This window comes from Malaya genurostris, chromosome 2 (assembly GCF_030247185.1).
Source record: "Malaya genurostris strain Urasoe2022 chromosome 2, Malgen_1.1, whole genome shotgun sequence".
Classification (NCBI taxonomy): domain Eukaryota; kingdom Metazoa; phylum Arthropoda; class Insecta; order Diptera; family Culicidae; genus Malaya; species Malaya genurostris.
The window spans coordinates 184,797,907-184,825,856 of NC_080571.1; the positions used below are offsets into that span (position 1 = coordinate 184,797,907).

Below are 27,950 nucleotides of genomic sequence, written 5' to 3' on the forward strand. Positions count from 1 at the left end.
AGGTAGTCGGTTAGTAGTCAGTCTCAGAGTGCGCGCGGAAAATATCCATTCGACGCCCGAGACCGTCGGCCCGCAGACAAGTCGTTAGTCGTTAGTAGTTACGCGATAACCGAAACAGTCAATCAATTAACTTCTGCTGTAGGTAGATTACGGCAAAAGCAGAACGAAAAGTGTAAAAGTTCCGATATTAAATTGATCCAAGAGTGTTTTCAAGAGTGTAGCCAGTTAATTGAGAAGAAATAGAAGTGAAGAAATACAGAAAAAAGGTTTATTAACACAGAGAGTTACAAGTTTCCATTCAAAACAGAAAGAAACATAACTTTTCGTTATTTTTCTCCCGCCGCCGCTCGGCCGGAAACAACGGAGCGTTTGCAAGTGGTGACAGCAGTACGTGCTATAGCAGCAAGGACACGCCGGGACTACGGGCGAGGATTTCGGAATTGAGGATGTTTGGTGGAGCAGTATTAGTATGGTGAGTCTACGTACATTTGACTTTATTCTTGTTTTACATTCAAGTACGAGACAGAGTGGCTCGCTAACGGAATGAAATTGATTCCGTCAGTGCACTGTTGTTGGTTAATACGGTTGCAGATCGGAGCTGGTATGAGCCCGATCGAGATTTGTTTACGTTTTGACAATACGGAGCCCATGTACTAGGGGAACATGTGTTAAAGAGAAAAAAACCGCGATAACATTTACAAAAGTGGCCATACTGGCATGCAGACCTGTTGTTGCCTTCTTTGAAGAGACAAGAAAACCACGACCAGCTGAACAGTTAGCACTGGTTTAAATGTTCATAGGGTCAAGGTGACCAACCGAACCTCACGCGTATGAGCGAAGGAATCGGTAATTTTACGCATCATTTTGCGAATAAGCAAAAGTAGCCGTACTTGGATTGACATAACAAAGCAAGTCAGCGAGTTAGGCACCAGGAGTGCATGCCACGAAGTATATATTCAAAAAAACTTGGTGAACCAACCCGTATGGGCGGAGCCTACGGAAAAATGCTTTGCTAGGCGACACATCAAAACAATCGCGGCCATATTTGCGGCTAAAAATCTGGCAACCGAAATAAAAACAGAGTACGAGGAAAAGAAGCGGTATATGACAATAATAATAATAAGCCGACATTTGACGTAGTGGAGAATTTGACTCTAGGGGGTATTTTGGGATTGACATTTATGAATAAGTATGTGACTAGCATACACAATGACCAAGGTTGGATATGCTTACGGAAAATACCTCTAACCTTTGAACCAAAAACAGAATCATATGAAGCTCATCAGAAACAGGGGAAGAGAGTCGCAAAATACGAGGCAGATAACAATGTAAAAATACAGGAAAAATACCAAGCGTATGATCAAACCAAGCTTAGTCCACAGGGTACGCAGTGTACAGAAACGACAAAAAATTATACGGGGCCATGGCAAGAATATATGCCGCCTCACAAAATGTTAAAAATAGATTGTGCTAAAAGCAATCCGTTATTTGTAAAAGTTACTGCAGCAAATAGGCCTAACGAAAAAAATAAATATTTGCTCGATACTGGAGCATTTTATAACGTAATGAGATGGGATACTGTCGCGAAAATAGGATCAGAGAAAATAAACTGTAGAGATAATTTATACATTGCAGGCTTTGATGGAACTCAATCACAGACTATTGGGTCAGTAAAAGTCACGTTGATGATTGGAAAAACTCATTACAGAGTTAGATTTTATATAGTAAAAGATTTGTGTGTTCCTGGAATCATTGGAGCAGAGTTTTTAAAGATATACACAATTTATGTCACTCGGAATTTCGAGTACATATGCCTAAGTGTACCAAACGAGCACAATAATGTAGCAAATATACCAGTAACAGGAAAAGAAAAGGTACATGCAACTGAGCATTATAGGATGCGTCCTGCAGATAAGGATGAGTACAATATTGGAATATCAATCCGCATAAATAATAAATAAATAATGAAAGAAATAATGAAGTAAATGATAATAATGAGAAGCTAAAGATGTCTTCAAACAGTGCAACTAAAGTAAACAATAATTTTGAAATAGAAAAATCTCCAAGTAGAAATAGGACAATCGAAAAACATATTAAGGTAGCGCTTCGCCGTGGTCAGGTCGAAGCAAGACATCTCACTGCTTCCTCTTGCTCTGTCGCTGAAATTTCACTCTAAATTGCAAATTTCTCCAATACTAACCCGATTCACGCAAAATTAAAAACATACGATTGTAGGTAAATGATTTTACTATGCATTTGGCGAAAAATGTTAGTTAGAAAGCTTTTCTTTCGCGAGATTTCGTGCGAGTTTTGTTAAACCTTTTGTTTTCTTTTTTCCATTTCTCGCTATAAACAACTCGCATATGTAGGGATGTGCTACGTTTTCAACAAAGCTTCAAAGCTAGTAGCGATAAAAATCATTACTGATTTCTAGTTCTACTGAAACATGAATAGAAATTATTTTACAAAGTAGTAACACTTACTTACATTTTCTACTCATCTTTATTCAACGTTTACACAGAGAGAACGGACAACGAAAACAAAAGAAATGTTAGCGTCTACCGCATGTGGCATTTTTCACACCCCAATGCATGCGTTGACATTGTGTGCGTGCGAAAGAATAAGGAAAAACTCATTTATTTTTAAAACTCGCACGAAATCTTTCGATAAAAACGTTTATCAGGCACAGTTTATATACGAATCGATAGAAAAATTAATTATCTAGAATCGTATGTTCTTGGAATTTCCGTTTTCTTTACCGTTTTCTCACAATTTTGGGTAAAGTGCGTGAAACCCCGGGATAGGCAGCGAACTCCCGTGACCACGGCGAAGCGCTACCTTAAAACGGATGCAAAGAGTGGCAAAAATGAAGTAATTATCGTCAATGCTGAAATCTTAGAGGGCAGTTAAGCGAAGCATAATAAATATGAAGTGAATAAAAATAATAACATTAATGCATCGTATCAGAGTAACTATGAGTTATACGACGACGATCGTTCAGATAGTATGCTCCCTGGTTGTGGGACTAATATTACTCATGAAGAGGAAAAAGATTTTATAGACGGAGAGTGTGACGAGGAAGACAAATGTTTCCTTGATTTAGATACAAATCAAGACATAATTCTTACGGAAAATAAACGATACGGTCAAATAACTGGTCGAGACCGAACGGATAAAGTATTAAAATCACTAAATATAAATCATTTAAAAAGAGAAAATTTTATGTATATAGAGAAAATTATGGCATCATATAGCGATGTACTCTATTTGAAGGGGGATAGATTAACTATCACAGATGCGGCAGTGCACGAAATTGAGACCACGTCAAACGTGCCTATCAACAAATGGCAATACAAATTTCCAGAAGCTACAAAGAAGCATATTAATGAAGAAATTGAAGAAATGCGTAGACAAGGTATCATAAGGCCTAGCAAAAGTCCTTGGAATGCCCCAGTCCTATGTGTTCCCAAGAAGGACGATGAATTGGGTAACAAGAAATACAGAATCGTGGTAGACTTCAGGGCTTTAAATTTAGTTACGAAGCCATTTGTATACCCAATTCCACTAATTGACGAGACTCTAGATAATCTTGGAAACAGTACATATTTTTCTACCTTGGATTTAAAATCAGGGTTTTACCAAGTACCAATTAACTCAAAAGATGCAGCCATTATAACCTGCAACAAGCATTCGCATGCCGCAACTTTAATAACAATTTTATTTCCACAGACAGACGTATTGTCGACAGACGGGTTGTCGACCTGTATCTATGGGTTAAAAGGGTGCGAGGTACCTCAACAAAAAATATATATAAACATAAAACTTCTCGATTAATGGAAAAGGCACGAGAGAACATATAGACAAATAAATATATCGCAGAAACACTTAAATGCATAGAAAAAAAACCATAGATTCAACTAATAGAGAGAACAAGTATGATAACAAACAAAAAAAAAATACGATGCACAAAGATATGACAATAAAAAAAAAAAAAATTCATATATATATATATATATATATATATATATATATATATATATATATATATATATATATATATATATATATATATATATACGATGTACAATGAAATTATGAAAAAAATACGTATATAAAAATAACAATAATAACACTCATAGAATAGAAAATAGATTAAATTACAGGCACAGAATCATGCAAAACGAATAAAAGTTTTTTTTGGAGTCCCAAAACTGTGTGTGTGCCCGAAAATAGTCGTCGCAGAAGGAAGGATGTCAGTAGCTTAGCCAAGCTACCTAAGAGAACGAGAAGGTGTGATCGGATGCGGTGGCAAGTTGAAGACAAAGGGAACCGGGGAATCACGAAGATGTCAAAAGGAAGAACAGCAGAGTTGAAAATCGAGGCAATTACGAGTTGAAAACTCGAGGCAAAATAATTACGAAAAAGTTTAATATGGAAGACGTGATAACAAATCGAAATAATGGCAATGCTACAAATTGCTACATCAATAAGTACAACTGATAACAAAACAAGAAGGAAGTAAACGCAGTCAACACAGTTAAAGATGACTTTCGTGGGTATGCCACAACGTTACAAATTGCAACTCCATATTTTATTCAGCGAGCATCGCCAAGCTCAACTGAATACCATAAACAAACATATGAAAATCAAAGTTTATTAATACGTGGAAAACTAAAAAACACCACGAAGAAAACAACCACGAAATCAAATGAAATACATAAAAGCTGCTAGGAGCCTCAACACATTGTACCCAATGAGAAGCCATGATGAGAGGCAACAATACAGAATACCAATACATGAATAATCAATGAAGAAGCTTCATCATATTTTTACGGAACTATTATTACTATTGGCAGTAATCTCAATGATGCCCAAAACGCAAAGGAGTCAATGATCAATTCTTAACTATGCCAAATGAAGCGAGTACCTAAACAACTAGAAGCCCTAATACGAATCACCAACACAGAAGAACGAGCCATTAGGAATGAGAACGACACGGTACCCAGAGTCCGAGACTAGCAACCGTTCGATCACCCCATAGATAAAGTAACAATAGAAGCATACCACGGAACAGGATGGCATCAGAGGAGAACACATACACGAGGACCACCGTAAGGCTAGGGAATTTAATTTGCGTATAGCCAAAATGAAAAAAAAAACCATATGTAAAGAAGTCCGGCAATAGTAATTATAAATACGGAAATTTGTGATCCAGCTACAAACCTCAATGTTATAAGCCGACGCATTCGACTTGATGTCTACCCTTCAGGTAACACCAAGCTCAGTAAGTAAGGGGCATGCAGAGCCCTTAGCAATTTTTCATTCGAATTTGCTAGTATTGTAGAAAAAGTAGGAAATTGTGAAGGAAACTCTCGTATCAGCGTAGCCGCAACCTTCAGGTATAAACTTTGTTATAGAAGCGTGCACATTTTCGAGCATTAGTCATCGCAACGGTGTTTAAGAAACTTTGTTATAAAACCATAGACAGTTCCGGGCATTAGTCAGCGCAGCAATGTTGTAAAAACAAAGCTATTATTTCCACGGACACTGGTCACTGCCTCTGGCATAGTGACAGTGGTCTCGGCTTTCGGTAGAACTTCGGGAGAAAGTCGAATGAACTTTCTACTTAGAATCACAAGCTCGGCTTGTACTAAAAATCTTCGGGCTTCACCCGAAAGAAGATGTTTTTAGTTTAAAAACCCATAGTTGGGAAGAGTTATAGGTAGTCGGTTAGTAGTCAGTCTCAGAGTGCGCGCGGAAAATATCCGTTAGTCTCGGGCGTCGGCCCGTAGACAAGTCGTTAGTCGTTAGTAGTTAGTAGTGTAATACGCGATAACCGAAACAGTCAATCAATTAACTTCTGCTGTTGGTAGATTACGGCAAAAGCAGAACGAAAAGTGTAAAAGTTCCGATATTAAATTGATCCAAGAGTGTTTTCAAGAGTGTAACCAGTTAATTGAGAAGAAATAGAAGTGAAGAAATACAGAAAAAAGGTTTATTAACATAGAGAGTTACAAGTTTCCATTCAAAACAGAAAGAAACATCCCTTTTCGTTATTTTTCTCCCGCCGCCGCTCGGCCGGAAACAACGAGGCGTTGGCAACAGGCTTATTGATACCTAAGCTATCAACGTGAAATATTCCTCAACGGTTTGGGTCAAGACGTCGTCATAATTACCATCGCATGGGCATACGTGATATCTACGTCAAGGTGCTGACCCTTAGGCAGCGATGGATTTCCTTCCCGACTTTTGCGCACTGATGAAACATAATAGCATTCGCGAATTAATTATACCCAACCACCCCCCCCCCTTCCCACACCTTTACCCCTATCAAAATTTGAGGACAGACATTACGGTAAGATTGTATAGGAATATTTTTAAGATATGGGTAATCATCTCTATGGTGTTCCATTTCCAAGGTTTAATTAGGCATTGGAAGTTCTTGAGCAGTTCAAACGTCATCAAGAAGGTAACGTTTTTCTTTGCTATCTGAGATAAACAGATCAACACTTTTCGAACCGGATTCATAACGTACCCTCCATCCACTCGAAACACAGAGTGTGTGGAACTCCTTCGAAATCTAATCCATCAGCAATGGTTTGATCAATGAGAGTCAACTGTGAACCATTCTTGTCATAAAGAACAACATGAACATATCAAAAAAAGAATTGTATATGATTGTGTTCGATGAGTATTACATGATTGGACTGCGTTTTCTGTATTTTTATTGGCCACTCTACATCGGAAACTTTGTGTAATAGAGCGTGATGCTTAAACACACAATTTTTCCACAGGGTTTATAAACACACCCTCTTTGTGAATCCTCAAACATTTACGGCATATTCTAAACTCACGTATGGCTGCCCCTCTCCCATCGTACGACAAATCCAAATACCGTTTACACCTTTCATGTGATTTGTTTACTCCTTTGCAGATATCTCAATTGCGCAAGGGAAAGAAATGTCGCATCGGTGGATAGTGTGGGAAGCTTGCTTAGCTCGCGGTGTGCAGCAATGTTGCAACACGGCCGGCTAGCATGGGAACTTAGTGTGAATGCTGGAATGTGGGAAAGTATTTCGTTTGGGTTAGTCGGGTCAATATTATCATGCTACAGACGCAACTTGCTACAGTTTCCGCTTCATATTTCAAGCTCGACGGAAAATCCCTCGGCAGATCTTATCGTTGGAAATTCTACTCGGAATGTAAGTTCAAAGTGGCTTTTCATTTTCTTGATCCATGTTGTTCGTACCAGGACTGTTTGTCATTTGACCCTTGATAATCAACTACCAAACATGCATCCTCAGCTAGTGTATAAATCCAATCACTGAAGGTGGCCAAATTTACCTTGCGGAGACTTCTACACTGTCTAGCCCAATCCGACCTGATGCAGGACGGACGTTTGCTCACGAGCTCCTGCAGTAAAGACACATCTCGCATGTACTCTTTCCGACCGCGACCGCGACGCTCTTTATGGTCACTCGCAAGTTTTGTACTGCTAGCCCGTAATCAATGAGTTTATCAATTGCATCTGATTTCACTGGCGACATACATAAAATTTTCTCTTTCAAAGACTTGATGATTGCGTGTGGTAGACCGAATCGCAATTTTAGCGCTGCGATCGCTTTATTTGCCGTTGAAGGATGAAACAGAAAACTTTTTACATCAGCAAGTGCATTTCCTTTCAAACAATTTCGAAGGTGAATCATGTTCTCATCATCCCGAAGCCCACACATTTTCGTGGTATTCTCATAAGAAGAAAAAAACATTGGCCATTCCTCGGGGTTTCCAGTGAAGATAGGAAGTTCTTTTGGGACAACCTGACGAGCAGCAATTTCGTTTTTTGATAGATTACAGATGTTGGATTTACTCTTTGCTATTGAAAGCAGCGATTATTTGGTTTGAAACTGTGTGACAAATTTTGATTTTCCTCGTCCTGATCAGTTTCATTAGTGGAGGTTTCTGATTCATTTTCTTCGTAAGTGCTTTCATCTTCCGAACCGCTTTCATTTCGTTTCGAAAGCTCATTCTCATTATTACTAAGCTCCAGCTTCTGAGAGCTGTTCTCATTCAACCAATCTTGAACACGGGAGTCACAACTCTTGTCGTTCCTGACGCTACCTCGCTCACTTTGAATAGATACCAATTCTTCCATAACGCTTAGCTGTTCATCGAGAAGCTTTCACTTCTCGTCCAACAATGACTTGTTCTATATTATTGTTCACAAGTGTTCTTTGTTTAAGATTATTGTTCACAAGTGTTCTTTGTCATCAGCAACAATAAAGAAAACGTACCATCCGTCTTGGTTGTTCAGATCATAATTAATTTATTCAACAGCTTTAAACTTAAACTAACCTGCTCTATGATGTACATAAGGTTGGAGGAGCCAGTTACAATACTTTCGTTAAATAAATTGTTAGTGGGAGAGAGGGAAAAGAGAGAGAATATCGATTGGTGCATCAATGCAGCAAGAGGCGATTGAACCTATAGCGCATTACGCAAGGGAAAGAAATGTCGCATCGGCGGATAGTGTGAGAAGCTTGCTTAGCTCGCCGTGTGCAGCATATGTTGCAACACGGACGGCTAGCATGGGAACTTAATGTGAACCAAATGGTTGGCTCTTGGGAAATGTAACAATCGTCAAGTGTTTTTACGACCTGTTACTAATTTGGATGGATGGTACTTGAAGGATAAAGAATGTAAGGATCGATATTTGGGATTATAGTGCATGTTCGGTTTTGGTTTATGATCTGTGATCAGAGAAGGATTGGTTAGAGATCGTGTGAATGCTGGAATGTGGGAAAGTGTTTTCATTTGGGTTAGTCGGATCAATATTATCATGCTACAGACTGTTCTGCCTCTAACTCACGAAGTCTGAGTTCCAGTCGCGTTTTTACGAAATTGGATGAAGTTGGTTTAAGCAATGCGTGCAATGAATGTTTCTCGCCTTGATCTATTAGTTGAGAATATTGCTGCGTATCATTCCGTATTGCACCAAGATTTGCTACAGATTGTTTCACGATCGTCTTATCCTCTAGAGCTTTACTCGGTCTTATTTTGACAGGTTTTCCCTTCGATTTACTGTCCCACTTCGGTTTTGTTCCTGCATTCTTTCGATTTCCCCTTTTCAGTTTTGATGAGCTGCACTTAGTACACCATGAATCTTCATGCTCTATATGTTGTGAAACGCCCACACAAGCATAGTGGTGCCAATCATCACAGTTATCGCATTGGACCATTCTACTATTACCTGCAAAATTACATGTTTGACAACTATGGCCAATAAGGTTTTTTTTAGATCTCAGCGCGGGAAAATAACCTTTGGTCGTAGGAACAGTTTTTGATTGCATTTTGCTTTCATATTTTACGTCAACACTGTAAGATCCCATATCTAAGCCAGCGATCATAGCGATGTTATTCACATTATCGGCTTTTCGTTCGATGTTAGTGATATATTTTAAATTCCTGGTTATAAACCAATAATAGTTTTAGAATCATGAATTCAAATTCTCCATTGACTTACGTTTAACAACTTCTTATAAACTAGATGTATAAACGGTATACTGCGTTTTGGTTTCTACAAGCTTAGTTAACGCTGAGATGAGCTTAGGGTGTTTAATTATCGTTGACCTGCAAAATCTATTTCAGTTATCAATTACAGCAATATTTGAATGTTTTACATTAGACTGACCTTTAATTCGCATATAAGATATATATCTTTGTAACTAAGTAATATTACAAATTCTATTATTATATTATATATTGTCTTCGATAAGTTAATAATTCGATAAGATAATTGAATAAACGGCAACAAACATCCAGTGGGTTGTTTTGTTCATATTGGGTACGGTGAGTTGTAAATCGAAAGAGTTCCGTACGACGGGTTCGTCTCAGTGGAGCATGAAATTGTAATTTCTCCAGCAGTTCTGCGCAGTCAATGGTGTTACCTAATATGTCGAAAATTAGAAGACGCTGCAAGGTTTTTCTTCTGCTTTCCAGTGTTGGCAGTTGGATAAGTCGACAACGATCTTCGTAGGAAGGAAGATGAACTGGATCGGTCCAAGGTAACAGACGTAAAGCGTAGCGTATGAAACACCTTTGCACTTTTTCAATTCTCTTGATATGTACGCTGTGATACGGTGACCATACTGGTGTGGCATATTCTAAGATGCTGCGGACGACTGAACAATACAGAATTTTTAGACAGTACACATCTTCGAAGGCGTGTGTATTTCGACGAATAAAACCCAGTATCGAGAAAGCCTTAGCGGCGTATTGCTTTTGAGAAGAGCGTAGCTTAATTGCCACGTTATGAGAAATAATTTCGAACAGTTTTGTTTAGAAGGATGAAACGGCGTCATCGATTGTATCACCGCGAATAATTTCGGTTCATTCTATCTCAGATATCAACTCATTCAACTTTCCACAGGTACTCGGCGTGAAGCTCGCTCCAGCTATTTCAAATTTGCTTCTATCTCCGTAGCTCTGCCGTCGTGGTCTTCGCTGAGCTAGGTGTGTACGCTGCCTGTACTTGTCCTTAGATACAGCGTTGTAGCTCTTGCTGACGATTAAGTTTGATGCTTCTTGTGTAGCACCACACGATAATGCTTCGTTTTTTTTCCACCGCCACCGGTACTGTACACCATACGAACTGATACCTGGTGGTTGTCTCTACGGCTTTGCTCTAATGCGCCCTAGCACCTCTGTGCCTTAGCACCTGTTTACCTGCAGCTAAAGTTGCCTTGACTCGGTGATAGCCGGTAACTCACAAGCCTGTCTGCTTGAACGCTTTTTACTAAATGATTATTATTATTATTATTATTATTATTATTATTATTATTATTATTATTATTATTATTATTATTCTTATTATTATTATTATTCTTATTATTATTATTATTCTTATTATTATTCTTATTCTTATTATTATTATTATTACTATTATTATTACTATTATTATTATTATTATTATTATTAGAAAACCAGTTGTAATCCCCCTAGTGGTGTAACGATGCCTTTCTCATATTACTCATAAGATCATAAATATTACCCTGGAATCCGCAAAAAAAATTGTTCAATGAATAGAAGTTGGAAAGTTGGTTTGGACTTAATCTTACAAACTCTACAAATCCTGTTAACCCTGTAGTTCCGAAACCGGAAATAGTATCCACAACAAAGTTAAGAGTTCCGTATAGAACTGTAGGACTTTTCCTTTTAACCTATAAGTTTGGGAAAATCGATTTCGCTATGGAGTTTGATGATTTGCAGTTTCTAATCATAATTTCAAATTCTTTCGAAACCGAATTCAGATGACCGGAATAGCAACCAATATGAAACGACATTGACATTCTTTTATTTTTTATAACATTTATTTTACCCCGGCTTTACATTCCTTTATTGTTTCGGTCGCACTTATCATAAAATTTGTATTGTCTTTTATCAATATCACACACTAGTAGCAGACATACGTAACCGTTTCGTTTTCTTTATAGCGTGTACGAAATAGAACAAAGCACGCATTGTTCGATTTGTGTTTGCTTCTTTTACGTTGTACGTACCGGTGTTGTACACAGTGCTGTATAACTTCATTCCATTCAATTGAAATCGAATGTGTGCACACACTGACGATCACTCTGCTACAGTAAACTTCACATTCTAACACACTATCTTCGCTGTCGCAGCGAAGGGGCATCATTCCGTTCTTCATTCGTTTCTCATTCTACCGATGCTCAGTTTAACCACCGTCAGTTTATCTCTTGAAGTAACAGAATATCTCTTACAATTCAATGAGAGAGCGACCTTCAAGTGAGGTTCATGTAAACATTCGAATTGGTTCAAGATAGTGGATGAAAGTTAAGCCAGTTAATATAACTGAAATATCAATTATAAAATAACGTGAATCTCAATGCATTTCAAACAGTCAAAATTATCGATTCTAACTTGCTGGTGATAATTGAAAACTCAAATGAGAACCGCCACCATCTATTTGTCATTATGGTTGGAGAGAATTTTGTTTTGTCGAGTTGATGTTTAGGCCTATTCATTTGCACTTGTTCACTATTCGCAGTGAAGACAAGGAAGACAATGAAACAGCTAGACTACCTGGCACTATAAACTGAGGAAGCAAAACTTCTAGTGACTAGACGCGGTTATTCAATGGACGGTGAATTCTGGGAGCTTCGGTAACAAAAGTACACTCAAAATAATAATCATATTATAGTTACGTGAAAAGTTATGTGAATATTTTCCATCCTACTTTTCACGTAAGCTTTAATGGACTGGCATTTAAAAGCTGTTTAATGCATAATCCAGTAAAAGTTACGTGTTTCATAGGTAAAATGTAATGTACTGTTCATATCACATTTATCTATCAGTTCATATCAAATTTAGATACTAGAAAATTACTATTTTATATATTGGATGAAGCCAAAAGGGAGATTCCAGATTTTGATATAAATCTATGAAATGAAAAATGCCATGAAATATAAAACATATATTTCAGAAAATTGTCATATAATTCCAATGGCTAATAATAACTAATAACGTCGTGGTATCTCAAATCGACAAGCCTCCAGAAATCGTTTATGTTGTCACTGCCATCCAACCGAAGCCGAAGTCGAGATCCAAGAACTCCCACAACACTACCGATGCAGGTTGAAGTCGCATTACATGGTTCCAGTGTCTCTAGCTTCATACCGTTGGCCTGTTTGAAGCATTCGGCAGCAGCGGGTAAACTTCCGGACTCACGCAGGCACTCGGTCCAGTTGAACACATGGAAACTTTCATACTGGAAGGGTCCGGTCGATGGAGAAAAAAATTGTAATTAAATAACTTTTCTCGCAAATATTTACACTACTTACACTTCGAGGGCCACTGCTCGCCATTTTCAAAATCGAGTTTTTACACTGGAAATTCACGTAGATTGTTTGACGTTTGGTCAATTCACGTAAACCTTATGTGATGACTCTATTCATTTTAGGGGATGTTCGTATAACATTCATTTTCGTCACGTAAAATATTCAATTTGACATTTGAAACCATTCTACGTGATTTTTCAAGTGAATCGAACGTGAATTTTTATTTGAGTGTCAAATGAATGAGAATGGGTATGCTGACAGTCAACAACCATAAATTTCATTTTTCATCTAATAATATTCAATTGAAATGAAGTTTTACCGCACTGGTTGTACATATTGTCATTCTACATGGCGATTTGAAAACACTTTGACACTTATCGCCCTGTAACTGCGGAACCGGAGGTCAGATCCGGATGAAATTACACACTAGCTTTAAACATAACATGAGCTTTAATTCAAATCAAGTTTTGTGAAAACTGGTTCAAGCATCGCAGAGAAATCGAAGTGAATTCTAGTTTTGGAGCTTTTCTTCACCACTTTCGGTGCTTTCGGAACAGGAAAACGAGGGACCAGTAGTGCTTAATTAAGTTTTTATGCCTACAAACTAATGAGCTCTGCAAACTAGAAGAAATTATCAGACAATTTTATGGGATTTATCAGACAATTTTATGGGATTTGTACCTGTTTGTCATTCGAAGAAAAATACTAATGAAATTTATTATTTTCCACTTATCATGTTTTAGTTCCGGAACCGAAAGTCGGATCCAGATAAAATGTTTTACAAATTTTTCGAAAACTAAAACTTAAGCAGGCTATGTGACCATAAGACCTTTAATTTGAATCTTAGTTTGTGAAAATTGGTTCAGTCATCTCTGAGAAAAGTGAGTCCATATTTTTGTTACATACATACACACACAGACACACACACACGGACGGACACACACAGACATTTGCTCAGTTCGTCGAGCTGAGGCGAATGTTATATGACATTCGACCCTCCGGACCTCGGTTAAAAAGTCGGTTTTCACAGTGATTGCATAGCCTTTCTATATGAGAAAATCAAAAGGGAAATACTTGCACAATTCACACAATCGATCAAATAGCTGGTATTTGGACGTGTGAAGGAAGCATGCCAGTTTGTTGAGTGTTCACGACATCCAGTTATTTCTCTGACATTGCTCACCCGCCTTTTTTAGTGTACGTATTTTTTGTAAGCCCAAACGATTTTCCCCTACTTCGCCTTGAAAACAAATTTTGTACAACTGACCATTGCTGATTTACCACGATTTGCGGAAAGCGAATGCAGAAATCTCTCACTCTGTGCAAAGCAAATTTCTTGTGATACCGAAAAATTGTGCAAAGTTTCATCCGAATCGGAGAACACCGATGACTTACTAATCATTTCTGGAATTACTCATTTGGTCAAATGTATGAATTGTAAGCAATTTTAATAAGCATAATTAATATTATTCTCGATACGTCATATTGATGCTTAATGAACCTGTGTAATAAAAATTAATTCACCGATTTAGAGAAAATCCTTACTTACCGGTAACTTATACCAATCTTCAACCCGAGCCTGAGGAACTTTATTACGTTTTGGGCGTATTAAAATGTAAATTGCACGAATATCAGAACATGCATACATAATTTTTTCCAATAGTACCTGTAATAAAATAAAATACGATCTACGTAAATATAAATACTCACTTACATGTTATCAAGATTAAGGAGTGTATCGAAAATAAGCTATCCACAAATTTTCCTTCATTGTACAAGATTAAACTTGAGCATTATGAAATCCGGATGAAAATCATCAAGTTCCGGACAAGTGTTGCATCGCATTTTTTGAACGTTTGAGCCCAAATTTTTTTGAACTCTTACATGTTCCTAGCTGACTGGTAAGACTTCTTGAAGACCCTTTTCACGATTACCCAGTAATGTTCGATGGGTCGAAGCTGAGGGCAATTTGGTGGATTGACATTTTCCCCAACGAAATGTATACCCTTTTCCGAAAGCCAATTGAGAGTGGTTTTGGCATAGTAAGCCGACGCTAAATCCCGCCAAATCAGTGGAGGTGTACTATGCTTCTTATGTAAAGGCAGCAATCGCTTCTGCAGACACTCAAATCGATAGATTTCTGCATTTAGAGTTGCGGTTGTGTAAAAAATGGTTGACTTCAAACCACAGGAACATATTGTTTACCATACCAGTATCACCGACCGAATTTCTCTACTTGAATCGACCTGTCCGCATCGCTCACATCCTCCCAATGACAACAGTAAAGTATTGTGGACCTGGAAAGGTTTTTGAGTCTTCCTTTACATTAGTCTTATCGTCCATCAAAACGCAGGCATCCGACACTGCTACACTTTGTTTCGAGATTTTCTACTTCTTGTAGGTCTTCAGGTGATTTCGCCTCTTCATACGCTAAATCATTCCGACACTCGTTCCTGCTTTTTGGAAAAATTACGTATTGATATTGATTTGTTCTTCATGATTAGAAATACCACTTTCTGGTCCAGTTTCGGGTTTGAAGAACTGGATTTTGCCTCTTTCTGATAGCTCATCCAAAGAATAGTGTTCCCCAAACTTATTAATGATATTAATGATACACAAATATATGTGGATAGCTTATTTTCGATACACTCCCTAGGTTGTCAGAAATTTCCTACTGTCACGAAAGTCGTTACAAGGCAAGCATTTGAAATATATATATATATATATATATATATATATATATATATATATATATATATATATATATATATATATATATATATATATATATATATATATATATATATATATATATATATATATATATATATATATATATATATATATATATATATATATATAACAGTTCGGCTGAAAAGTTCGTATCGTTTAATAGAAACACACATTTTTTTGCCAAAATTCGTTTTTATTATTCAACATAATTGCCATCAGAGGCGATACAGCGATTATAGCGATCTTCCAACTTTTCGATACCATTTTTGTAGTACGATTTGTCCTTTGCCTCAAAATAGGCCTCAGCGATTACCTCTTCATTGCTTCTAAATTTTTTACCAGCGAGCATTCTCTTGAGGTCTGAGAACAGGAAAAAAGTCACTGGGGCCAAATCTGGAGAATACGGTGGATGAGGGAGCAATTCGAAGCCCAATTCGTTCAATTTCAGCATGGTTTTCATCGACTTGTGACACGGTGCATTGTATTTTTTTGAAATTTTGTCCTTCAAACGCTCTAATAACACTATTTAATAGTCACTGTTGATGGTTTTTCCCTTTTCAAGGTAGTCGATGAAAATTATACCATGCGAATCCCAAAATACAAACGCCATAACCTTACCGGCCGACTGTTGAGTCTTTCCACGCTTTGGGTTCAGTTCATCGCGTGCAGTCCACTCAGCTGACTGTCGATTGGACTCCGGAGTGAAGTGATGGAGCCATGTTACGTCCATTGTTATATATCGACGTGAATAATATGTCCAACACGTTCCTTTGATATCTTTAGGGTGTCAGCTATCTCGATCAACTTTACTTTTGAAAATCATTTTGTGGATTTTTTTCACGTTTTCATCGGCAACAGCCTCTTTTGGACGTCCACTGCGTTCATCGTCTTCGGTGCTCATATGACCAGTACGAAATTTTGCAAACCACTTACGAATTGTTGCTTCGCCCGGTGCAGAGTCTGGATAACACTAATCAAGCCATTTTTTGGTATCGGCGGCACTTTTTTTCATCAAAAAGTAGTGTTTCATCAACACACGAAATTCCTTTTTTTCCATTTTTTTTCACAATAACAAAAGTAGCTTCACTCAAAATGCAATATCTCACAAACTAATAATCAGACAGCTGTCAAATTTATACACGTATCTTTTGAAGGTTGGTACTAACTGAAAATGGTATGGATTTAATTCTAGTGGCGCCCTCTCATAGAAGCGATACGAACTTTTCACATATATATATATATATATATATATATATATATATATATATATATATATATATATATATATATATATATATATATATTTTATATATATATATATATATATATATATATATATATATATATATATATATATATATATATATATATATATATATATATATATATATATATATATATATATATATATATATATATAGGGTCCGCCATGTAACTTTTTTTTAACATGCGATATATTCATCCGATTTCAAATTTTAATTTTTTATATTAAAGTACAATCGTTCCGGTTAATTGTGGAATATAATTTCATTCAAATGGCTCCCTCGGCTGGCCTTGCAGTACGCCATACGGTCGGTCCAGTTTTTTAGCACATTTTCGATTGTATGCAGCTTTATTACAGCTATGGCTGCAGGAATGTTGTCCTTCAAGGCTTGAATTGTCTCTGGCTTGTCCACATAACACTTTAACGGCGTCCAATCACAGCTCCGAGGCGGCCAAACGACATCCGAATTTCGACCTATAATTCGATCTTCGAAGACTGTGCGCAGAAGATCGATCGCAGTGTTGGCTGTGTGGCACGGATCGCCTTGTGGATCTTGTTTTAAACAAATGGTGTCCAAGTCTTCCTCTTCAAGTAACGGAAAGAAAAAATCGCTAATCATGGCGCGTTGACCGTGGCGACGGCTCCTTCCTCGTTTTCGAAGAAAAATTACCCAATAATGTCGCCAGTCCAAAATCCGCATCAAACCGTCGCTCTCATCGTCTGATGCATCAATTTTGCTTATTAACATACCCACCGAGCTGAAAGTGTGCCTCATCCGAGAAGATGATTTTTTGGGAAAAATCGGCGTCTTCTTCAAAGTAAAATTGCACTTGTTTCACGCATTTTTCAAGCGTAAACACAACCATTTTCATTTAGAGGAAGGGTAAAACTAAGTTTCTGTCAAATCATAAGTGACATTAAGGTTACCAATGTCGAAATAACCGCTTGTTAAGAAAAAAATAGATGGGGCACCCTTTATATATATATATATATATATATATATATATATATATATATATATATATATATATATATATATATATATATATATATATATATATATATATATATATATATAATTTTTGCCAAAAAAAGCATCTTCTCGGATGAGGCACATTTTTATCTCGGCGGGTATGTTAATAAGGAAAATTGTCGCATCTGGGGACGGAAAACCCGCACGTTATCATGGAGAAGCCAATGCATCCTCAGAGAGTTTGGTCAGAAGTGACGGTTTGGTGCGGATTTTGGTCTGGCGGCATCATTGGCTATTTTTTTTCGAAAATGAGGCAACGATCGATTTTCTGCGCACAGTCTTCGAAGATTGAATTATAAATGGAAATTCGGATGTCGTTTGGCCGCCTCGAAGCTGTGATTTGACGCCATTAGACTATTATCTTTGGAAGGCTATTAGAGATAAGTGTTATGTGGACAATCCAGAGACAATTCTAGCCTTGAAGGACAACATTCTTGCAGCCATAGCTGAAATAAAGCTGCATACAATCGAAAATGTACTAAAAAACTGGACCGACCGTATGGTGTACTGCAAGGCCAGCCGAGGTAGCCATTTGAATGAAATTATATTCCACAATTAACCGGAAGGATTGTACTTTAATGTGAAAAAGTACGGGTGTTTAATATCAGAGACATAACTGGATGTCGTGAATACGAATAAAACTGACACGATTTCTTTACACTTTCGAATTCGAATTGACAGTTGATCGATTGTGTGAATTGCGAAACTTTCCCCCTGTTCACTACTAGAAATTTAAACGATTTTTGACGTCGATTATCTCTTTTCGGATTTGCATATTTCATTGAAAGAAACTATCAAGATGCTGTACAGGATTCATTTCTGCCTTTTAGAAGTACCAAATTGTGGAATTCTCTACGATATTTAGCACAGTTCGGATCATTTATCTCGATTAGCGATTTTCGCACAGCGAAAAGTGCACGAAACAAATTAAATTATTTTGGATTTTCACTAAACTGATGATTTCTACCTTCGATTTGCAAAAAAGTGATCCTAATAGTTCTTTATATATTATTTAGAGCCATTAGAAAGGCTGATTCTATAGAATGTTGTCCACTTTTTGTTTCTTGTTTTCTTTCTCTCCAATGCAAACCACCAGCAGCTTATGCAATCGTTCTTTGCGTTCAAATCGACACATTCGCTTGCAGTGCCAAATGATGCCAAACTGAATCAATTTTGTTTAAGAGGCTTCTGTTCACGTGATTTCGTTTGTAGCTTTTTCACAAATGAGCGGTTCCAACGGCCACACATATAGAATTTTGACGTCGATTATCTCATTTTGGATTTGCATATTTTATTGCAGGAAACTATCAAGGCGCTGTACAGGATTCATACAGGACCAAATTGTGGAATTCTCTACGATATTTAGCACATTTCGGATCATTTATGCGAACGATTTTCGCACAGCGAAAAGTGCACGAATCGATTCAAATTATTTTGGATTTTCACTAAACTGATGATTTTTACCTTCGATTTGCAAAGAAGTAATCTTAATAGTTCTTTAGATAACATTTAGAGCCATTAGAACGGCTGATTTTATATAATGTTTTCCACTTTTCGTTTCTTGTTTTCTTTCTCTCCAATGCTAACCACCAGCAGCTGATGCAATCGTTCTTGCTTGAATTGAAACTAGTTTTGTGTACAAACCGACACATCTGGTTCAATGCGTATTCTCGCCTTGACGAAAGGAAGCAACTGAGAACTACGAATATTGAGGTTTTCAACCACGCAGAAGATGCGCTCTCCGATACCGCTGTTTGGATGCGTCTTCTCGCCCCGACGTCTGTTTCCATTCAACGCTCAAGAAGAAATTATCGATTTTCGCATTTTTGCATAAATATCTGTTTATTAATCTTATTTTTGTGTATTACATCAACATTTTACAGTACAAGTGTTTTGACCCTTTGGCCTTCATCTTTGTTGTTCATACGATTCGTTATTAATAATAGGTGGTTTAGTTACTCTTGTTTTACATACTAATGTTTAATCATAATATTTATTTTAATTATTAATAAAATATCTACCTACTTATAACTATCCCTAACCTAATACGTACAAATTTTGAATTGTTTGTATTTCAAAGATTGAGCACCTCGCGCCCTGTTCGAATTTTTGTTCTAGTATATCCAGGGAGGCCATCTCATGTACTTCACTAGTCCTTGTCCCAGGGGGTAGACTTAGAATCATCTTTAAGATTTTACTTTGAATGCGTTAAATCCTAAGTTTGTGTGTTCATGCACAGCCCCGCCAAACAGGGATTGCGTATTCGATTGCGGGGTAGATGATTTGTTTATAGACAGCCATCTGGTTCTTCAAGCACAGTTTAGATGTTCTACAAATCAGCGGATACAGAGACCTAATGAGTATGCTGCATTTTTTTAACGTTTTTGTCAACATGTGACCTGAATATCAGATGTCTGTCAAAGGTGAGTCCTAGATAGATAACTTCGTCGGACCATTGGATGACCTCATCACCGAATCGTATTCGACATTCGTCTGATGGAACATGTTTTGGAGATCTTGAATGTGGAAACAAGATGACCTGAGTTTTTGCTGCATTTATCACAATATTCCAGCTTGTAAAATATTCAGTTAGAGCGCCCAGACCTGTCTGCAGTTTATTCTTAAGAGCATTAATGACACGACCTTTGTAAAGAATTGCAGTATCATCAGCAAAGTGACAGAACACCACCAGCCGGAAGAGGTGGGATGTCTGATGTAAAAATGTTGTATAGAATCAGTCGGTGTTGAACAGTCGTTCGCACCGCACGCGTATAGCTCTTGGCTCCTGGTAATTTTTCCTGGCTACCTAGAGTTTCATTGATTCAAGGCTTCAGTCTTTTTCAAGGCTACCTGAATCACTAACAGTCTTTTTTAAGACAAACAATTAGTCAGCCTTTCTCAAGGCTATGCAAACAGTGATATATGAGTGATTAAGTGATACAAAGAGTGATATTAGAGTGACTAAGAAATTAAACAGTCTTTTTTAAGGCTAGCTATTCAAAAAACTATTCTTCTAACTAATCAGTCTTTATTAAGACTAATTGATAAATCAGTCTTTATCAAGACTTTTCCAAATTAGGAGTCTAATAAAAAACTAATTTAGCCTAGTTAATTTAATTTAAAATTTCATTCATTTCAAAAATGCCTGCGTCCAACCGGAAACGCAACAAGCCCAAGGCTAAAAATAATTCAATACGAAATAAATCACAATCCGTTATTCAACATTTCCAACATTCACAATTTTATAGAATCTGAATGTAAAAATAAAACACAACGGACGGATTTCCCTTCCGTTCATCCTATGTCGTCTAACAATATTTACGAGATTCTTCCTGAATCCGATTGTAGCGACATAGAAGAAAATTCTTCAAAAATTTCCAAAATGAACGCTTGTCGTTCTGGGAAGAAACAACAATCTATGCCACCAGTGACGGTGATGATTTCCGACTTTAAAGCATTCCGGATTGAGCTTTCTACTTTTCTCCCGGAAGTAAAAGTCTCATTTCAAATCGGACGAAGAGGAGAATGTCGAGTCTTGGTTGATGGATTGGAAGATTACGAACGTCTTATTCGATATTTGTCCGAGAAACTTCATAAATTTTATTCATATGATATAAAATCAGACAGACCCTTCAAGGCTGTCTTGAAAGGCTTATCAAATGATCAAAGTACTGATGAAATTAAAAATGAACTAAAAGAATTGCTTGGTTTTGCTCCTTCCCATGTAATACTTATGCAAAAAAGAGCGAATGGTACTTCTAAACCACGCTCTGGAATTTCCCATGAACTTTACCTAATACACTTCAATCGAAGTGATGTAAACAATTTGAAAACTTTAGAAAACGTACGTTTCATTTCCCACATTAAAATTCATTGGGAATATTATAAACGGCATAATCGTGTTGCAAACTTAACGCAATGTCGTCGTTGCCAAGGCTTCGGCCATGGAACGAAAGAAGTTTGTCCAATGAATGAAACTACTGATAAATTTTGAAATGTCCTGTCAGGGACAAAATTTTAAACGCTCGTTCGCTTAGACAACAAGTCAAATCAACGACCTTCAATTTACAGAACATACCTGAAAATCAAAAAACCGTTACAAATGCCACGCCTAATTCTTCTAAAGCACTTATTTCTTCGAATTTGAAACAAAAAACAGGCACGCCTTCCAAATCGTCTTCTAACGAAAACAACTTATTGACACTTAGATCGACCTCGTTATCATCTTCTTCTAATGTCAATTATGCTAGTATAACAGGTAGAAATCTACCACTTAATTCTTCTAATGTAAATAATCCAAACACAGGAAAGCCTTGCATTTCATCTTATAACTAAAACATTTTATTAATATGTAGATCGACCATATCATCTTCTTCTAATGGCAGTTATAATGGCAGTCTACCTACAAATATTCTTTCAATGCTATTCGCTTCTTTAAATGAAGTTGATATAGGCGATATAACTGAAAATAAAATGATCTACCTTCAAGATTAACTTTTTCAAATGATCATCCGAATGAATTCGACTTCATCACTTTTTGAAGCATTTCAAATCGGATGGCAATTTACAAATAATATTATAATGAATTTAAAATTTAACAGTGATGTTAAATAATTATTTGAATTTGGAATGCTCGATCTTTGAAATCGAGTGAAGATGAATTTTATAATTTTCTCAAAGTTCACAAAATTCATATTGCCATTGTGACAGAAACTTTTCTCAAACCAAATGTCAAATTGAAAAGTAATCCACATTATGTGGTTCATCGATTTGACAGGTTTACTGGAATGGGTGGTGGAGTTGCATTTTTATCGAACGCAATTTAAACATCGAATTTTACCTTCTTTCAATACTAAAGTTATTGAAAGCTTGGGAATCGAAGTTGAAACCATTCATAGAATTTATTTCATCGCTGGAGCATATTTGCCGGCGAACAATTAAATTTCTTTAAAGGCGATTTGCAAAAACTCACAAGATATCGAACGAAATTTTTCGTAATAAGGGACTTAAATGCAAAGCACTAACAGTCTTTTTTAAGACAAACAATTAGTCAGCCTTTCTCAAGGCTATGCAAACAGTGATATATGAGTGATTAAGTGATACAAAGAGTGATATTAGAGTGACTAAGAAATTAAACAGTCTTTTTTAAGGCTAGCTATTCAAAAAACTATTCTTCTAACTAATCAGTCTTTATTAAGACTAATTGATAAATCAGTCTTTATCAAGACTTTTCCAAATTAGGAGTCTAATAAAAAACTAATTTAGCCTAGTTAATTTAATTTAAAATTTCATTCATTTCAAAAATGCCTGCGTCCAACCGGAAACGCAACAAGCCCAAGGCTAAAAATAATTCAATACGAAATAAATCACAATCCGTTATTCAACATTTCCAACATTCACAATTTTATAGAATCTGAATGTAAAAATAAAACACAACGGACGGATTTCCCTTCCGTTCATCCTATGTCGTCTAACAATATTTACGAGATTCTTCCTGAATCCGATTGTAGCGACATAGAAGAAAATTCTTCAAAAATTTCCAAAATGAACGCTTGTCGTTCTGGGAAGAAACAACAATCTATGCCACCAGTGACGGTGATGATTTCCGACTTTAAAGCATTCCGGATTGAGCTTTCTACTTTTCTCCCGGAAGTAAAAGTCTCATTTCAAATCGGACGAAGAGGAGAATGTCGAGTCTTGGTTGATGGATTGGAAGATTACGAACGTCTTATTCGATATTTGTCCGAGAAACTTCATAAATTTTATTCATATGATATAAAATCAGACAGACCCTTCAAGGCTGTCTTGAAAGGCTTATCAAATGATCAAAGTACTGATGAAATTAAAAATGAACTAAAAGAATTGCTTGGTTTTGCTCCTTCCCATGTAATACTTATGCAAAAAAGAGCGAATGGTACTTCTAAACCACGCTCTGGAATTTCCCATGAACTTTACCTAATACACTTCAATCGAAGTGATGTAAACAATTTGAAAACTTTAGAAAACGTACGTTTCATTTCCCACATTAAAATTCATTGGGAATATTATAAACGGCATAATCGTGTTGCAAACTTAACGCAATGTCGTCGTTGCCAAGGCTTCGGCCATGGAACGAAAGAAGTTTGTCCAATGAATGAAACTACTGATAAATTTTGAAATGTCCTGTCAGGGACAAAATTTTAAACGCTCGTTCGCTTAGACAACAAGTCAAATCAACGACCTTCAATTTACAGAACATACCTGAAAATCAAAAAACCGTTACAAATGCCACGCCTAATTCTTCTAAAGCACTTATTTCTTCGAATTTGAAACAAAAAACAGGCACGCCTTCCAAATCGTCTTCTAACGAAAACAACTTATTGACACTTAGATCGACCTCGTTATCATCTTCTTCTAATGTCAATTATGCTAGTATAACAGGTAGAAATCTACCACTTAATTCTTCTAATGTAAATAATCCAAACACAGGAAAGCCTTGCATTTCATCTTATAACTAAAACATTTTATTAATATGTAGATCGACCATATCATCTTCTTCTAATGGCAGTTATAATGGCAGTCTACCTACAAATATTCTTTCAATGCTATTCGCTTCTTTAAATGAAGTTGATATAGGCGATATAACTGAAAATAAAATGATCTACCTTCAAGATTAACTTTTTCAAATGATCATCCGAATGAATTCGACTTCATCACTTTTTGAAGCATTTCAAATCGGATGGCAATTTACAAATAATATTATAATGAATTTAAAATTTAACAGTGATGTTAAATAATTATTTGAATTTGGAATGCTCGATCTTTGAAATCGAGTGAAGATGAATTTTATAATTTTCTCAAAGTTCACAAAATTCATATTGCCATTGTGACAGAAACTTTTCTCAAACCAAATGTCAAATTGAAAAGTAATCCACATTATGTGGTTCATCGATTTGACAGGTTTACTGGAATGGGTGGTGGAGTTGCATTTTTATCGAACGCAATTTAAACATCGAATTTTACCTTCTTTCAATACTAAAGTTATTGAAAGCTTGGGAATCGAAGTTGAAACCATTCATAGAATTTATTTCATCGCTGGAGCATATTTGCCGGCGAACAATTAAATTTCTTTAAAGGCGATTTGCAAAAACTCACAAGATATCGAACGAAATTTTTCGTAATAAGGGACTTAAATGCAAAGCACTAACAGTCTTTTTTAAGACAAACAATTAGTCAGCCTTTCTCAAGGCTATGCAAACAGTGATATATGAGTGATTAAGTGATACAAAGAGTGATATTAGAGTGACTAAGAAATTAAACAGTCTTTTTTAAGGCTAGCTATTCAAAAAACTATTCTTCTAACTAATCAGTCTTTATTAAGACTAATTGATAAATCAGTCTTTATCAAGACTTTTCCAAATTAGGAGTCTAATAAAAAACTAATTTAGCCTAGTTAATTTAATTTAAAATTTCATTCATTTCAAAAATGCCTGCGTCCAACCGGAAACGCAACAAGCCCAAGGCTAAAAATAATTCAATACGAAATAAATCACAATCCGTTATTCAACATTTCCAACATTCACAATTTTATAGAATCTGAATGTAAAAATAAAACACAACGGACGGATTTCCCTTCCGTTCATCCTATGTCGTCTAACAATATTTACGAGATTCTTCCTGAATCCGATTGTAGCGACATAGAAGAAAATTCTTCAAAAATTTCCAAAATGAACGCTTGTCGTTCTGGGAAGAAACAACAATCTATGCCACCAGTGACGGTGATGATTTCCGACTTTAAAGCATTCCGGATTGAGCTTTCTACTTTTCTCCCGGAAGTAAAAGTCTCATTTCAAATCGGACGAAGAGGAGAATGTCGAGTCTTGGTTGATGGATTGGAAGATTACGAACGTCTTATTCGATATTTGTCCGAGAAACTTCATAAATTTTATTCATATGATATAAAATCAGACAGACCCTTCAAGGCTGTCTTGAAAGGCTTATCAAATGATCAAAGTACTGATGAAATTAAAAATGAACTAAAAGAATTGCTTGGTTTTGCTCCTTCCCATGTAATACTTATGCAAAAAAGAGCGAATGGTACTTCTAAACCACGCTCTGGAATTTCCCATGAACTTTACCTAATACACTTCAATCGAAGTGATGTAAACAATTTGAAAACTTTAGAAAACGTACGTTTCATTTCCCACATTAAAATTCATTGGGAATATTATAAACGGCATAATCGTGTTGCAAACTTAACGCAATGTCGTCGTTGCCAAGGCTTCGGCCATGGAACGAAAGAAGTTTGTCCAATGAATGAAACTACTGATAAATTTTGAAATGTCCTGTCAGGGACAAAATTTTAAACGCTCGTTCGCTTAGACAACAAGTCAAATCAACGACCTTCAATTTACAGAACATACCTGAAAATCAAAAAACCGTTACAAATGCCACGCCTAATTCTTCTAAAGCACTTATTTCTTCGAATTTGAAACAAAAAACAGGCACGCCTTCCAAATCGTCTTCTAACGAAAACAACTTATTGACACTTAGATCGACCTCGTTATCATCTTCTTCTAATGTCAATTATGCTAGTATAACAGGTAGAAATCTACCACTTAATTCTTCTAATGTAAATAATCCAAACACAGGAAAGCCTTGCATTTCATCTTATAACTAAAACATTTTATTAATATGTAGATCGACCATATCATCTTCTTCTAATGGCAGTTATAATGGCAGTCTACCTACAAATATTCTTTCAATGCTATTCGCTTCTTTAAATGAAGTTGATATAGGCGATATAACTGAAAATAAAATGATCTACCTTCAAGATTAACTTTTTCAAATGATCATCCGAATGAATTCGACTTCATCACTTTTTGAAGCATTTCAAATCGGATGGCAATTTACAAATAATATTATAATGAATTTAAAATTTAACAGTGATGTTAAATAATTATTTGAATTTGGAATGCTCGATCTTTGAAATCGAGTGAAGATGAATTTTATAATTTTCTCAAAGTTCACAAAATTCATATTGCCATTGTGACAGAAACTTTTCTCAAACCAAATGTCAAATTGAAAAGTAATCCACATTATGTGGTTCATCGATTTGACAGGTTTACTGGAATGGGTGGTGGAGTTGCATTTTTATCGAACGCAATTTAAACATCGAATTTTACCTTCTTTCAATACTAAAGTTATTGAAAGCTTGGGAATCGAAGTTGAAACCATTCATAGAATTTATTTCATCGCTGGAGCATATTTGCCGGCGAACAATTAAATTTCTTTAAAGGCGATTTGCAAAAACTCACAAGATATCGAACGAAATTTTTCGTAATAAGGGACTTAAATGCAAAGCATGTCCAGTGGAATTGTAGGCAAAATAACAGTAATGGTAAAATACTTCATAATCAACTCTCAGCTGGTTACTTCACAATTCTTCATCCCAATAATCCGACTTGTTTCTCTTCCGTGAAAAATCCGTCTACAATTGATCTGGTTCTAACGGATCAAAGTCACGTTTGTAGTGAACCGAATACACATGCTGACTTTGACTCAGATCATCTTCCTGTAACATTCAGACTTTCCAACGAAGCTTTAATTAATCCAATCAAACTAAATTAAATGTTGAATTAAATTGATTGTTCGTCGACGACAATATCAACGTTCTCGTGATCCTGCTTTAAAAAACATAGTTAAGGATTTACAAAAAGAAATTAAACATAGATTTGCTCTTTTGCGAAATGAACATTTCGCTAAAGAAGTTGAACAAATTAAACCATATTCTAAACCTTTCTGGAAACTTTCTAAGGTTCATAAAAAACCTCAAAAACCAATTCCTGCTCTCAACGAAGGAAATCAAATACTTCTTACAAATGGCGAAAAGCTCAAAAACTTTCTCAGCAGTTCAAGAGTGTCCACAATTTTAATTTGAACGTTGTGAGTCCTATTGAAAATGAAGTCTCACTGAAATATGATCATATTTCAACCCAAGTGTTATTACAAGAAGACATTATTGGGACGAATTTTGATGAAATTAAATCAATTATTAGGAACTTAAAAACATGAAGGCTCCTGGTAA

At 36.2% G+C, this 27,950-nt stretch overlaps 1 protein-coding gene across 4 annotated transcripts in view; it reads right to left on the reverse strand.

The window, feature by feature from the left end:
• The window catches only part of LOC131432680 (putative fatty acyl-CoA reductase CG5065), a 729,032-nt gene that overhangs the window by 416,288 nt on the left and 284,794 nt on the right, over window positions 1–27,950 (reverse strand). For all 4 annotated transcript variants that reach the window (XM_058599110.1, XM_058599107.1, XM_058599108.1 and 1 more), the window contains exon 3: window positions 14,404–14,520. In XM_058599110.1, coding sequence (XP_058455093.1) covers window positions 14,404–14,520 — 117 coding nt within the window. The remainder of the gene's footprint in view (window positions 1–14,403; window positions 14,521–27,950) is intronic.